This window comes from Pelophylax lessonae (assembly GCF_965119305.1).
Source record: "Pelophylax lessonae genome assembly, chromosome: 2".
Classification (NCBI taxonomy): domain Eukaryota; kingdom Metazoa; phylum Chordata; class Amphibia; order Anura; family Ranidae; genus Pelophylax; species Pelophylax lessonae.
The window spans coordinates 122,680,702-122,696,023 of record NC_138769.1 but is presented as its reverse complement, the minus strand read 5'-3'; the positions used below and the strand labels follow the sequence as shown (position 1 = coordinate 122,696,023).

At 41.4% G+C, this 15,322-nt stretch overlaps 1 protein-coding gene across 3 annotated transcripts in view; it reads right to left on the bottom strand.

The window, feature by feature from the left end:
- Positions 1 to 2,745: 2,745 nt before the first annotated feature.
- The window catches only part of GIT1 (GIT ArfGAP 1), a 280,050-nt gene continuing 267,473 nt past the window's right edge, over positions 2,746 to 15,322 (bottom strand). For all 3 annotated transcript variants that reach the window (XM_082245242.1, XM_082245240.1, XM_082245241.1), the window contains 4 exons: positions 12,542 to 12,618; positions 8,842 to 9,024; positions 6,788 to 6,851; positions 2,746 to 4,289 (listed from right to left, as the gene is read on the bottom strand). In XM_082245242.1, the coding sequence (XP_082101368.1) occupies positions 4,077 to 4,289; positions 6,788 to 6,851; positions 8,842 to 9,024; positions 12,542 to 12,618 (537 nt within the window). In that variant the 3' untranslated portion in view covers positions 2,746 to 4,076. The remainder of the gene's footprint in view (positions 4,290 to 6,787; positions 6,852 to 8,841; positions 9,025 to 12,541; positions 12,619 to 15,322) is intronic.

Sequence of the window (15,322 nt, the reverse complement as noted above, 5' to 3'; positions counted from 1 at the left end):
GCACAATAGATATAGAATATAATAGTGTCACTATTGGGTGATAAAAAAAATGCATACTCACACTACAGTGACATTTCAACCAAAAAAAAAAATTATTAACAAAGTAATATGCGCAATAGCCACATAAAAAGAAAAGTGCATCTGCTTATCATATGGAGACTCTCCATTCCCAGATGCAGCCTTTCACGGGGAAACGCGTCGGCAGGAGATAGGAGCTGTGATGTCACTATGTTTCGTGCTGAGTGGTCAAACCCCCTCTCTCTCTACCGCTTGTATCCATTTGTTTTGCTGTAAGTGCGTATATATTTTTACTAAAGGAAGATCTTTTGGAATATGCTGCACAATGAGTTTTCTTTTTATTTATGCATGTAACATGGCCCGAGATTAAAAGATAGCTGGCCCGAGGCTTCTAAATAGAGATCTGGAGTGAGGATTGAAACATCTATGGTGGAATACAATATCCTACTTCCACAGAATGCTGGCATGCAGCTGATCCTGGGTGATTGAACGTATTTTACATCCTGTGCTGTTCATGATCTCTTATAATTTGGAGGTCTTGGATTTCTGGTAAGAGGCAAACTTTACTATCTTTTGAGCACTGGTGGTATGAAGAAGCACTGTGTTTGATTTAAATATCAAGAAACACTGGAAACAGAGGAGCTGATCTCACTTTGTTTAATAATTAGGACTTTATAACATTTTTTGTGTATATTTTGATACATAACTTGTTTTACTATCACATTGTTTCATATATGATAAGCAGATGCACTTTTCTTTTTATGTGACTATTGTACATATTACTTTGATGTTCAGTAATCATTTTTTTGGGTTAAATTGTCACTGTAGTGTAAGTATACATTTTTTTTTTATCACCCAATAGCGCACTTTTATATTCTATATCTTATGGTATATACATAGATACACTGATCCAAGCAGGGCCATGGTAACCATGTATAACATACTGATGCCTAGAACTATTCTTTAAAGGAGCCGTTGTCCAGCTTCTGGCATTATTACCCGAGTCACTGTTGTGAAACTGTTGTGCAGCCACGAAAGTTTGAAATCCTGTCTTCCATATTTGTTCCAGGTCAGATTACATACACCAAGCTTGCACTATTAAAAACAAAATAGTAATGGTAGCTCCAATGTTTTCATCCTCGGTTTCTTTTCAACTAATTTGGGCAACAAAACTATTAAGACTACTACTAAGATTACAGCTTTAGGAGGTAACAGTATGAGCTGTCAGCACATACCTTTTGCTTTAAGGTTTAGTCCATTTAGCACTGTCTATAGTTCATCGGATGTGTCTCCATAACAGTGTAGATTAAGCACATCTCCTTCTAACCTATAATGGCAAGGTCTAGTGCCTGAGCACTAATGAGTAGGCCTAGTCATTGTTATGCGAGTGGTTCGAGCATGCTTTAAGAAAATCTATTTTTGTAGCTACTTTGCACCCAGGCAGCTCTGCAAGGACAAACCTTCAGCAAATGTATATTCTGATGCTACATCTATAAATACATAGCCTAATATAATTTCAATGACCCTACTGGCACATTTTTTATCAAATATATGAGTGTACTGCCCAAGAAGTACAACTGAAGCTTAAACCTGAGGCTTCTCAAAGAGGTATTTTACTGCTGCTTGACAGATTCACTTTGTAATGGGAATACATGTATTTTTACATTTAATTAAAGGCAAACAGCAGCGTATAAAGTGCAGTAAGTTGAAGTAACCATCTTGGATGCAATTGTAGTGCACAATGCACTAGTTTACTGAATGAGCTGGACACTTCTTGTTTAAAAGCATCTTGCAAAATCACAATAAAGGCATGTCACAGATATATGGAGCATCCCTCTCTGCAAGAGCCAGGGAGCACAAAGAAAAGTTCAGTGCAAAGAATGGAGGAGAGCTCAGGAAGACTAAAGACTTGTGACATTTACTGCACACATGTAGTAAACACAGGACTAAGTCATTTTGTTTAAAATTCACTAAAGGAGAAACTCCTTGCTAATATTGCCATTGCAGGCTAGACCCAATGGCGCTGTGCTACTTTGTGGAATATAAGCATTTTGCTTGCAGAATGTTCTTTCCCAGCATTCTCAGTGTTTAGGCCCAGTAAAGTAGAATTCCATTTAAATGCTATCCAAGCCTAAACCTACTTTCAACCCCATTCAAATGCTGGCCATACACTAGCCGAAAAATAGTTTGAAAATCTCTCATTTGGAATGTTCATTTGTTTTTTGTCCAGTTAATGGGCACAAATAGAAAATCGGTTTTAACTTTTCAGAGGCGAAAAATCGAAAGAAAAGGTTGGAAAATTCTGCCAAACGAACTAAAATGTTAATGTGTTTCTCATCCGGACTGTTTGAGCTAGGCATACGTGACAAAACAAATGAAAAACGGATTAATTTATATCCAATGAACAATTTATTGATCAAAATTCAGTCATTACATGATGGCAAAATAGTTTGCTCCGAAGGGCGAGGTTCTTTAATGAGTTCAAACGCTTTTTGTTATAGTGTATGGCCAGCATAAGACTATTCTTCCTAACCTCTAAAGGTAAAAAAATTCCTATACTTGCCTATTCTGAAGTCCTCTACTCCAGTCACATGATTGGGTGCTGACAACGGATTCCCCATAGTTAGCCCACAGGGGACGTCATTGCCCAGGCTCTGCAGCCACTGATACTGCCTCTCCTCTACACTCGATCATGTGACCGGAGCGCTTCAGAATATTTAAGTATACAAACCTTTTCTTTTATAGGGTAGATAGAATAGACTTAGAATGGGGGAGGTTGTAGGTTTATGCTTAGCTGGAATTTTACTTTAGGATGCTGCCTGCTTTTAAAATGAGCTTTAAGTGGTTACAGACCAAATACATAAACAGTCTTCTACATTAAGCACCTTACCAGCCCGATAACAAAAAGAGATGTTTATAATATATTATATATATGTGTACATACATATATATACATAGTTTCCAGTGTAAGTCTAGGTTGGTCACATTCGTTTATTCACAAACACCCTTTCATACACAGCAATCTAAGGGACTGACTGACGCTAAGTAGGATGGTAATGTGTCAGAAAAGTGTTCAGTTTGTGCTGCCCCATAGCATGCAGCAGATTACACTTAATAATTACATCCACTTTAAGTTATGGGGTACATGAACACAGCTGTGAATAACAGGTGCCATATTTAGCATGTTGCTCTGAGATGTACAGGCTATCACAGTCCCCCTAGCAAAAAAAAAAGCAGTAGGCCAGGCAGAGACAGAGTCCCTGCATTTAGCTTAGTTATAGCCCTGAAATCTGCGCATTATATTACTTTGTATATCTGAATATATTTCAGGCTGTGTGTGTTGTGAGCGGCAGATTGGCCATTTTTTTTATATACAGATATTTGAAGCACTTTGATACATCCTGCAGTGCAAAGGGGTATATACGATAATGACAACAGTTTCCTGAATTTGCATAAATTATCTCTCGATGGATTACGTCCTCAATTAAACCATAGAAATCTAGTTACCTTAGGGAGCAAAAGTATCCTGTACACATCACCCTTACCATCAATGGACCAGGTATCATTGTGCTTTATAATCCAGTGAGCTCAAACCCATGGATCCATTATGTAAACATGATAAAGTAAAACACATTTGGCTGAGCTCATATACAATGAGCCTTTATGCTACTGTCCCATAGATAACAATCACAAGTAGTGTGACTGACCCTCCTACCACAAGACAATTCCTACAACCACACACTTTTTATAGTAACTATATATGGTTTATACACACATATGTACATGTGTGCAGTGTTTTGGAAATGAATACGCTCTACAAGTCAAGAAAATAAAGGCAGGGCATATCTACATTATGTTGCTGATGAGGGGGACTGAAGATTTAACATTTGGTTGCCTGAAGGGCAACTCTCACGTTGGTTGCCAGGAGTGTAGACGCCTCAGTCTCATCCAAGGTTATGGAGAGTCCTCAGTGTCTTATGGAAGTCTTGGCAGCTACCACATTACAAAAGAAAAGTGCCCTCTAGTGAAGGACACAAGATGTTCAGTCCACACAAAGGTCACTGCTTCTTCTCCCGGGTGGTGATAGTGACCAGCTGTTTGGCAGCCTTGGCAATGTCGTAAGCGCACTGGATGACCTGCTGTGTCAGAAGCTGGTAGTCCACAGATGCCCCAGGCTCTGGTGGCACAGTCTTGCGGCATTCACTTTGCAGCCGGTAAGCGCTGGCGTTAAGCAATTTCAAGGAAGACCGTACCGTCTCCAGTGCTGGCTTCTAACAGAGACAAAACGGAAAATTCAGTCAAAAAACTATTGCTCAGCACACAATATGTAATATATTGGAAATAATTAATGTGATAACTTTCGACTTTTATAGTAAGTTATGCCGGAGTTATAATACTGAAATATGCACACTTGTGTTAGTACGTATATATGAATATATTCCAGGCTGTGTAGGATCACAAGATCAGCCATTTTTTTCTATATACAGATACACTATATTGTCAAAAGAATTGGGACGCCTGCCTTTACACGCACATGAACTTTAATGGGATCCCAGTCTTAATCCGTAGGGTTAAATATTGAGTTGGCCCACCCTTTGCAGATATATCAAATTCAACTCTTCTGGGAAGGCTGTCCACAAGGTTTAGGAGTGTGATGAGAATTTTTGACCAATCTTCCAGAATTGTATTTGTGAGGTCAGGCGCTGATGTGGACGAGAAAGCCTGGTTCGCAGTTTCTGCTCTAATTCATCCCAAAGGTAATCTGTTGGGTTGAGATCAGGCCAGTCAAGTTCTTCCACCCCAAATATGCTCATCCATGTCTTTATGGACCTTGCTTTGTGCACTAGTGCGCAGTCATGTTGGAATACGAAGGGGCCATTTCCAAACTGTTACCCCAAAGTTGGGAGCATGAAGTTGTCTAAAATGTCTTGGTATGTTGACGCCTTAAGAGTTCCCTTTACTGGAACTAAGGGGCCAAGCCCAACCCCTGAAAAACGCCCCCACACCATAATCCCCCTCCACGAAATGATTTGGACCAGTGCACAAAGCAAGGTCCATAAAGACATGGATGAGCGAGTTTAGAGTGGAGGAACTTGACTGGCCTGCACGGAGTCCTGACCTCAACCCGACAGAATACCTTTTGGATGAATTAGAGCACAGACTTTGAGCCAGGCCTTCTCTCCAACATCAGTGCCTGACCTCACAAATGCACTTCTGGAAGAATGGTCAAAAATTCCCATACACACACTACTAAACATTGTGGACAGCCTTCCCTTCCCAGAAGAGTTGAAGCTCTTATAGCTGCAAAAGGTGGGCAAACTCAATATTGAACCCTACAGACTAAGACTTATGCTGAATAAACACTATACAATTTTCTTTAGAGTAACCAAAACCATAAAATATGAGGTCAAACCTAAACACTTTCAATCTGTATGCAATCAGGCAGGCCTTTGCACTACCTAGTTGAAGGTAAATCTAAAGGAAATCAAACAACAAAAGTTGCATAGTGTGTATCCAGCTTACATGTATACATCTTGTAGCATGTTCATTTATTTTTCATTGGAATCAAATGTAAGATAAGTAGAGCACACGTGAGATGTCAAGTTTATTCTGGCTTCTCACAGCACATGTAAGCTTCGGTGCTAGAGACACAGCAAACAGACAGTACACACCAACTACAAACAAAACACCACTTCCATTTTGTCAAGCAATCAACACAAAGCTATTTCAATGTACTGATAGTAATGTAAGTATTAAGCACATTGTTCTATCATATGTTGAATTTGACAGTTTTACTTAAAGTCATAGTAAAGTCTTGTTTTTATTTTTGCTTAAAAACAACAAACATGTTATACTTACCTCCTCTGTGCTGTGGTTTTGCACAGAGCTGCCCTGGATCCTCCTCTTTTCTGGTCCCTCCCTGGCACTCTTGGCCCCTCCCTTCTGCCGAGCTTGCTATGGGGGCAACCGAGCCGATCCGCTGCTCTGTGCATCTATTCAGACACAGAGTTGCAGATCAGGCCCTGTCCCCTTCTCTCTAATCATTGGCTCACTGACTTGGATTGACTGCAGCAGAATGCAATGGCGCCCGCTGCTGTCCCAGCCAATGAGGAGGGAGAGTCCCAGACAGCCAAAACTCTCGTGCAACATTGCTGGATCAGGATGGGGCTCAGGTAAGTATAAGGGGGGCTGCTCCACATAGGAGGTTTTTTATCTTAATGCATACAATAAATCCTTCTGCCTTTAGAACCACTTAGCCATATGCAGCTAATGCCAGTCAGACATTTTCAGACTGACTCACCTCAATATCTTTTCTCCTAGATGGACTGAGAAGGTTAAGTGTTTATGTGCTCATGTTAACACCTTGGTCAAAAGCTGCTCTTATCTGGAGGAAACAATTTAGCTTTAGAAATCCAAATCAGATGACAATTGCTGCCCAGAGGACTGTAATACCCTACAGACTTCTGACATACCATCTGACCCTGCCAAGGTAGGCAAGACTGGACAACAACCATCTGGTATCTAGGAGTATGTTAAGATAGCTGTCCGCTAGAAATATAGAAGCTAATCATGTGGTCTTATTTTTGAAGTGAATGCCCTGTGCTGTCAATATTATCCTTCCATTATTAGCCTCCCTTATCAGGTGTATAAGATAGAATACATGCTAAAGATGAGAAGGCTTGCCCTAAACTGGCATTGGCAGCTTCCATGTTTTCACTCTGACTGATTCCATTTAAGAAGATGAGGAAAATAAACTGAAAGAAATTACCTTTGGGAATAGTGATGCCATTTCTGTTACCGCTGAGTGAATCTTTTCTGAACAAGGAACAAAACTGAAAAAAAAGAAAAACATCAGCTAAGGATATCTGGCATCAATTAAATTGAAACAAAACTTAGTTGCACTATTTACTTTTTTTTCTGAAATTATTCTGACTGATATACACTATATTACCAAAAGTATCGGGACACCCCACTTTACACGCACATAAACTTTAATGGCATCCCAGTCTTAATCCTTAAGGTTTAACCACTTGCCGACCACCCCACGCAGATTTACTGCAGCAGGGCGGCTCGGCTGCGCATAATCACGTAGATCTACGTGATTATGTGCACGTGGATTTGGCGGTGCGTACACACAGTGGGAGCCAGACCACGGGAGGAGGGGGCTCGATCGCCGCCGGCCTCCCGCGATCTTCGGATAGAATGACAGAAGAGCAGTCTGCTTTTGTAAACAAAGAAGGTGGCTTTTCTGTCAGAGAGGCAGGGAAAGATCGTGTGATTCACCTAAGCTGAATCACCAATTTCTCCCTGCCTCTGTCCAACCCATCCCGCCACACAGTCAGTAAGCACTATTAGGTATACACTTAACCGCTTGATCACCCCCAGTGTTAACCCCTTCCCTGCCAGAGTCATTTATACAGTAACAGTGCATATTATTTAGCACTGGTTACTATGTTATTGTCACTGATCCCCAAAAAGTGCCAGGCGTCCGATCTGTCCGCCGCAATGTTGCAGCCCTGCTAAAAATCGCTGATCGCCGCCATTACTAATAAAAAAAAAAAAAAAAATCCAAAAATCTATCCCGTAGTTTGTAAATGCTATAACTTTTGCGCAAACCAATTAAAATAAGCTTTTTGGGATTTTTTTTTACCAAAAATATGTAGCAGAATACAAATTGGCCTAAACTGATTAAAAAAATTAGATTTTTTACATTTTTTTATTGAGAATGTTTTATAGCAGAAAGTAAAAGTATATTGTGTTTATAGCACAAAATCTAAAAATGTAATCAAATACCACCAAAAGAAAGCTCTATTTGTGAGAAAAAAACAACATCAATTGTATTTGGGTACAGCATCGCACGACTGCGCAATTGTCAGTTAAAGCAACGTAGTGCCGAATCACAAAAAATGGCCTGGTCATTAACAGGGTAAAACCTTCCGGAGCCGAGGTGGTTAATATGGAGTTGGTCGACCCTTTGCAGCTATAACAGCTTCAACTCTTCTGGGAGGCTGTCCACTGGAATGTTTGACCATTCCTCCAGAAGCGCATTTGTGAGGTCAGGCACTGATGTTGGACAAGAAGGCCGGGCTCGCAGTCTGCGCTCTAATTCATCCCAAAGATGTTCCACTGGGTCGAGGTCAAGACTCTGTGCAGGCTGGTCAAATTCGTCCACCCCAAACTCACTTATCCATGTCTTTATAGGCCTTGCTTTATGCACTGCGCAGTCATGTTGGAAGAGGAAGGGCCAACCCCAAACTCTTCCCACAAAGTTGGGAGCATGAAATTGTCCAAAATGTCTTGGTATGCTGATGCCTTAAGATTTCCCTTCACTGGAACTAAGGGGCCAAGTCCAACCCATGAAAAACAACCACATCCCCTAATCCCCCCTCCACAAATCGATTTGGACCAGTGCTCAAGGCAAGGTCCCTAAAGACATGGAAGAGTGAGTTTGGGGTGGAGGAACTTGTCTGGCCTGCACTAAGTCTTGACCTCAACCAGATAGAATACCTTTGGGATACTTTTGGTAATATAGTGTAGGTCTTAACACCCAAAACTGGAGACTGCCATATTCCATAAGGTGATGTAAAAAAAAAATGCAGTCCGATTGACTGAAGTCCGCTTAGTGAAAGGGAATTTCTGATTGGTTCCTATGGACTACTATACTTTGTACATTACTTTTTTTTTTAATGTTCCTTAAAAATGGAGATCATAATCAAAATTAAACTGGTACTAAATCACCATGGTCACATCGCCAAGGATAGTATACATTTTGGCCATCTGTATAGGGCCCTACTGTCATATCTAGATATTTCCACCACTTACCTGTCATGTTTAAACTCCTGTGCAGCTCTGAGGAGCTCCTGGATGTTTTTGGTTACTTGTTCAGTCCTCAGGATTACATCCTCTGTACTGGGTAACGTTGGGTCCAATTCTACCTCCACGTCTTCAGAATCTGCATGGAAATCCTCATCTCGAGACATCTCCAAGAATCTTCGTCCTTCCATACTGGAAGCATGAACAGAATGCACAAAGATACAAATATAAGAACAGAAATACCATGGGGCTAGCTTTATAGCCAACTGCATTCTCTGCATAGAAAATGTTCAGACATTGATTATAATCACCCCAAAATACAATCAATGCCGAGGATAAACATTTAAGAAGTGACTAGGAAATAAAGCCTACAAATAATTTGCACTTTTATGTAAACCTCTATCCAGCCTTGCTAGAATGATTGTAAGGTCCTGTATTGAGGGGCTTTGAGCTGTTGATCTCCTTCTGGCCTGGTTCATGTGGCTCTATAGACACGCAAGGAAAGAGGCAGTTATGACATGAACAAAAGCCCATCAACACAGGGCCCTAGGAGAATAAAAGTACCTGAAGAGAAGAAAAAAGAAAAAAAAAAAAAAAAAAAAATCGCTAGAATCAATGCTCTGTTCAAGGGAAAAGAGATTGTAGTGAATGGTAAGCGATGAACTACAGAAGCAGCAACAGTGAGTGCCGGTTCACATTTATGCGATGCGGGAACGCTGCGAATAAACAGCGTGTTCCCGCATCGCATCCGCAGCCCAGGCAGTTCACACTGCCATATGCGATACGCTGGGGGTGTCAATTCAAAGTTAACGACACCCCCAGATCAGATCGCATATTGCAGTGCGATCTGAGAGTTCGCACAGAATCGGATCGCACTAGTGTGAACCACCATGCAATCCGATTCTGCTGCGGACCAAAAAAAGGGTCCTGTGCGTGTTAAGTGCAATTGAGGTGCGAATTCAGCCATACAAACTGTATGGCTGAATTTGCACCGCGCAGACATCGCATGTAATTTTAGGAGCAGTGCGCTCCGAATCACATGCAATCTCTGTGATCGCATAAATGTGAACCGGCACTGGAACAAACTTACTGCATAATTACTGTCAAAGTTCAAATGATACTATTCATTCCATTTCTAATGACACCAAAATTTTGTTTCTATTACAAAGCAGCGGTATTTATTATAATATGAAATAATAATATAGGCTTTTTTCAGCATTTTTTACACTGTGTCTGGCCCAAATTAATTATTTCCATGCCAGAACAGTCTGCCTGCTTGGGCTGCTCAAATGGACTGTAGTAGCATTAGCTACATACAGTAGGTAGTTCTGTGCTCTGGCAGCAGTACTAGTGACTTCTCTGCTTCCAGAAAATAAAAGAGTCTGTCTTCGTATATCTCTGCCATTTAGCTGAAGGCTGGTATTTTTATCAATAAATAGAAGACTTCATTTGATTAGAGGTGGAGAGGTAGGTGGATGACCTCAGACAATCAGAGGAAGCCTTGTATTCAATGAAAAAATACACGACGTAGATGAGCGAGGTCTGGCTTTCTTCAAATCTGGCAGAAGGAAAGTTGCTTGTTGTACTGCTGATAGAACACAGCACCTCCTACTTTATGTAGCTAATGCTACTACAGTCTTAAAAGTGAAAGTAAATCCACAATTCTCATTAAAGGAACAGTAAAAAAAAAAAGACAACAAAAAGGTGAAATACTAATGGTAAACACATAAGAAAAAAAAAATCAGCAGCAAAATATTAGCTAAAGGGAGAACATGAGGAAGTAATTAATAAGGGATTAAAAAGAAGAAAACTAAATTACATATTACATTTTGTATTTTTTGTTTGCAACGGTGCTTTAACTGACATCATATGCAGATCAAATGTCACCTCTGATCTGCTACAAATAATGACTAGTTACAATATAGCAGTAAAAATGTTGCTAAATCCTAAAGTGTTTGCTACTCTAAAAAAAAATAAAATAAAAAATAATCCTGTTTCTTTAAAGCATGTTATACAGCACAACACAGTGCTTGTGCTGTGTAATTTCGCAACTTGCATCACCTGAAATACCTGGCAAATCCTGCCTTCTTCTGCCCTCCCCCCTGTAAACTGACCACAGTTTACCATGGCTGCTGAGCCCTGACACCGTGGTCAGTTTTCATGCTTCCGTCACCTAAAGCTCTTCTGTCCTCTCCCCCCTCCCTCCCTGCCTGCCTGTCAGCTCTGTGTCAGTGCCCACCCCCTCCCCTCTTGCTGCTGAAATTAGTTACATTTTTACACTATCCTTTCTGTTTAATGTAAGCTGCCCTTGTGTATGTGCCTTAAAAAAATAAGCACATCAGCTATATACCTGATTACAGTGCGCCACTCGGCGCTCACATGACTGGCCGCCTCTCTCCTCCGGACGTCAGCGGGGGATTCTCAGCCCCACCCCCTGCAGCTGTCAGGCAGAGAGAGGAGGGAGGTGGCCGGTCACATGAGCCCCGAGCTGGGCTATGAAATCAGGTATATAGCTGCATTTTTTTTACAAAGCACAGACACTGGGGCACCTTACATTATTAAACAGAGAGGACAGCGTGAACTGAATGTAGGGGCTTAACAACCACTTTAATTCTCCCAAACACTGCAAATACTGTTCTTGCAAGTATCAATTTACACAGAAGCATCTACAGCAACTCTTGTTATACAAAGCACATTTGCTGGCAATGCAGCCAGGGAGCTGTGCGGGAAGAAGAGGATCAGGGAGTATCACACACAGCAAAAGTGTTTAGGTTATTTTTTTTAAGGTGTTGTCCACAATTGATTAACTTGATTTTGTGTGCCCTTTCATAAATGGGTTCATTTAGACTGAATGGAAATTGGTATTATTTGGTGAAGTGTAAAATTGGTTGGAGTATGGTTGGAGGCTGAGGGGACGAGGATTGTGGCTGTGGTGGAGAGAGAGTGGGAGCCCACTGTGGGAAAGTCACAAAGGCGGCAGAGTGAGAACAGAGCGTTGTGAAGTGGAGAGATCTGGACAAATTTTAATCCATCTATGGATAGCTTTAGAGAGTAGGAACTATTCAAGGGCTAGGAGGTGAAGAGAGGAGGCAGAGAGGGAACTAATCATGGATTGGGGTGGGAGGTCACAAATGAACTGCCACTTCTTCCTGCCATAAAACATAGTATGGACAGTGGGTGGAAAGATGCTAAGAAAGACATTGCGGACAGTTGATGGAAAGAAGCCAAGGGAAGAATAACGTAGGAAGTAGAGGGACAGCACTGCAAGAGAACATAACGTGCACATTGAGGGACGAGATGCTAGGGAATGCAGTGTGGACAATAGGTGGAGAGCTGCTAGAAAACATAATAGCGGAGGAGAGCTGGTTGAATAACAGTGTGGACATTAGAGGAGAGCTGCCAGAGAATGTAGTGTGGCTAGTAGAAAAGTGATAAAGAGAATGTGATACAGACAGTGGCGGGAGAGCTGCCAGAGAACATATTATGAATAGTAGAGGGAAAGCTGCAAGAAAATATAGTTTGGACAGTGGCAACCACCCTATATGGTCACTGGCACACTGCAGACTGATCCACCACCCAAATGTTACTGCATACTGCTTGGGCAGAAATACTCAGTGGAGATTTTAGCCAGTGCTCATTTTCAATGTCATTTTAATCCTTATACAGCATAAGATGCTCAGAAAGGTTGTGCCTTTAGGCAAGTACTTACCCGCTACTAGTTTCTGTAGTCTGGGTATTGTCATAGTCACTGTCTGCTCCACTGCCATGCCGATCTGTCTTGGCAGGCTGTAGAAAAGAAACGTGTTAATTATTCCAATTCTCACTATTCAAGCACAAGACCATTTCCCAAATTTCATGTTACCTATGTACATAATCCTGATTTCTATTTAGCTAGCAAATATTAAGAAACTAACTTTAAAGTGCCCCTTCCCTCCAATCAACTCTCCTCACTGAGCTCTGCAGAGTAACTTCAGTTCCCCGACTCTTTAGACTTTCCGAAAGCTCAGACAAGCTGTATAAATGCTGTACTTTGATTGGCTGTAGAAAAGAGTAGGCTGCAGATAAACAGTTACAACTTATGAAGAAGGATTTGTTTCAGCTCTGTGGATCACCTGATACTAATCACTTCACTGGGTATATGTAGGAATTTACTACCGCTTTAAAGAATCACTAAGTAAGCACTATATAAAGATAATCTACAGACAAAAGGGTTTTAAAACACAACAACAAAACCCACTTACATCTGTGGCGTTTAGTTCTAATTTTGCTTCACCCTTATATTTTGCATTTTCCTCTGGTGCATAGTATTTTTAATGTACAATCTAAACCAGTTTTTTAATCTCGGAACCATTAAGATGCTTGGAAAAAAAAATAGGATTATTGGTTTAACTGTCAAATCCTTTTAGAGTACATCACAGGACACAGAGTACTTCATATTCATTACTGCTTAGGTGATGCTGCCGCCTCCAGGTGAATGGACTCTGGCCAAACAAGGCATAAACCCCAGTTGTAGTAAGCAATGAGGAACAAAAACCAAAAATCCTAGTTTCAGAATCTTATGCCTTACTTGGGATGTCCGAAAGAATTTACCATGAGGGATGAGCAACATAGCAACAAGGCCATCATGCCTCCACTACAAAGCAGCCTGCAAAACCCTCAGCCCAAAACCGTCCTAAGCAGAGGTGTGCACATCTACCTGGTAGAACTTAGTAAATAAAGAGCTGATAATGCAACTCAAAAATGGCTGCAGAAAATTTCTCCAGGGGGAAAACTGCCCTGGACCTGTAGAGCACCCTGCCAGCATGGTCACCGAATAACCTGTACCCTGGAGATCGCTGCCCACAGAACCCAGCGCCGACCTACATTACAGGCCATCCCCACTCTTGGCCATCATGCCATAGTGACCGATTCGGGTGAAGCCACCCTCTATCCCCAGCAGGGGCGTTCGGAAAAATCACAAAATAAGCTCTTGAAGGATATCTTAAGAGAAAGAGCAGTTGGCCCATCCATCACCTAAGGACACTAGCTAAAAACTGAGGCTTAGCTGAGTTGGGAGGGGTAATACCTATGGAGGGTTTCTGGTTTTGCTTTTTGGCCAGTGTCCCTTTACCAACATAACCCTAGTAGTGATGAATATGAACTCCTCTACTGTAAGCCCTGTGATGTATGATTAAGTTGTATTTTTTGTGATGACCACCAAATGTTTTGTTTCCTTAAACTGTCCAAGCTTGACACCAACTTGTGTTAGGGGGGTCAGAGGTCACCTAAAGTTTGATAGTCACTGACCTGTATACTGCCTTATTTCATAAACTAAGTCAAACTAAATAAGGAGCCAAATATATTGTATAAGACTGCACAATTTGTACTTGAAACTAATTATTAAAAGTGAGTCTAAAGGTAGAGGGTTTTTCACCCTAATGCATTCTCTGCATTAAGGTACAAAAACCTTCTGAGTGCAGCCCCCTTCCTTCCGTGAGCCTGATCTTGATCCAGCGATGTGCACGAGAGCAGTCTCTCTTCCTCCCCATTGGTTCATACAGATTAGTAGGCGCACAGCCAGTGAGGATAGAGCGTGGTGGGGCTAGAGCATGCTGTGTGTGTCCATGGCTGGCTTGGGAGCGAGCATACGAAAGTGCCTCCATAGCAAGTGGGGGGGGGGGGAGCAAGAAACACCAGCGGGGGACCCAAGAAGGGGTGAATAGGAGCTGCCCTTTGCAAAACCATTGCACAGAGCAGGAAAATATACCATGTTTTTTATTTTTTTAACTTTTCCAATTACAACTACTAAGATTCCTGCATAAAGCCAATCATTGCTCATTCTCTATGGATATGGTAAAAAAAAGATGCATAAACAGAGGTTACTTAAGTTAAAACTGCATTCCAAAAGAGCAGATTGAGGCTGTACTCCCACTCAACGGTAGCAGTTTTCTCTCCTGCAGCTGTCCGTTTCGACTGTGGAAGGGGATGGTTTGGTTTCTCACTAAACTTTATTTGAAGTGTACAAAAAGGCTTATGCTCAATGCAGTTTAAAGAAGCTCAATAAAAACTTGCAAAAGAGCTTCTTTAAACTGAAATAAATGCTCAAATGCCTGTAAAAGCATCTTTTTTTTTTTTTTACGCTGCATTGTACATGAGCCCTTAAGCTGAATTTACACTATGTACAGTGACCAGCATTTTACTGCATTATAAAATGCCAGTTACCCCAAGGACACAGAAAACGATTCCCATTCACACTGCAATGCAGCCCGGAGCTGCCCTGCAGCGAGCTGTGATTTAAATGCAGATTTCCTGTTTTCTTTTTCACAGCACACTGTACAGGATTGCAGGTCACTGTACGGCAGCACCGCACATCATACTGCTGTACAGTGACATGAAAAAGGTGTACTTTTTTCACAAACCCTCCCCTCAGCTCATTTTTCCTATTTTGTTTGGTGTGTTTTTGAGCTTCTTTGAGCTTTTTCATGCTTTCTCACATTTTTGGGCGCTTGGG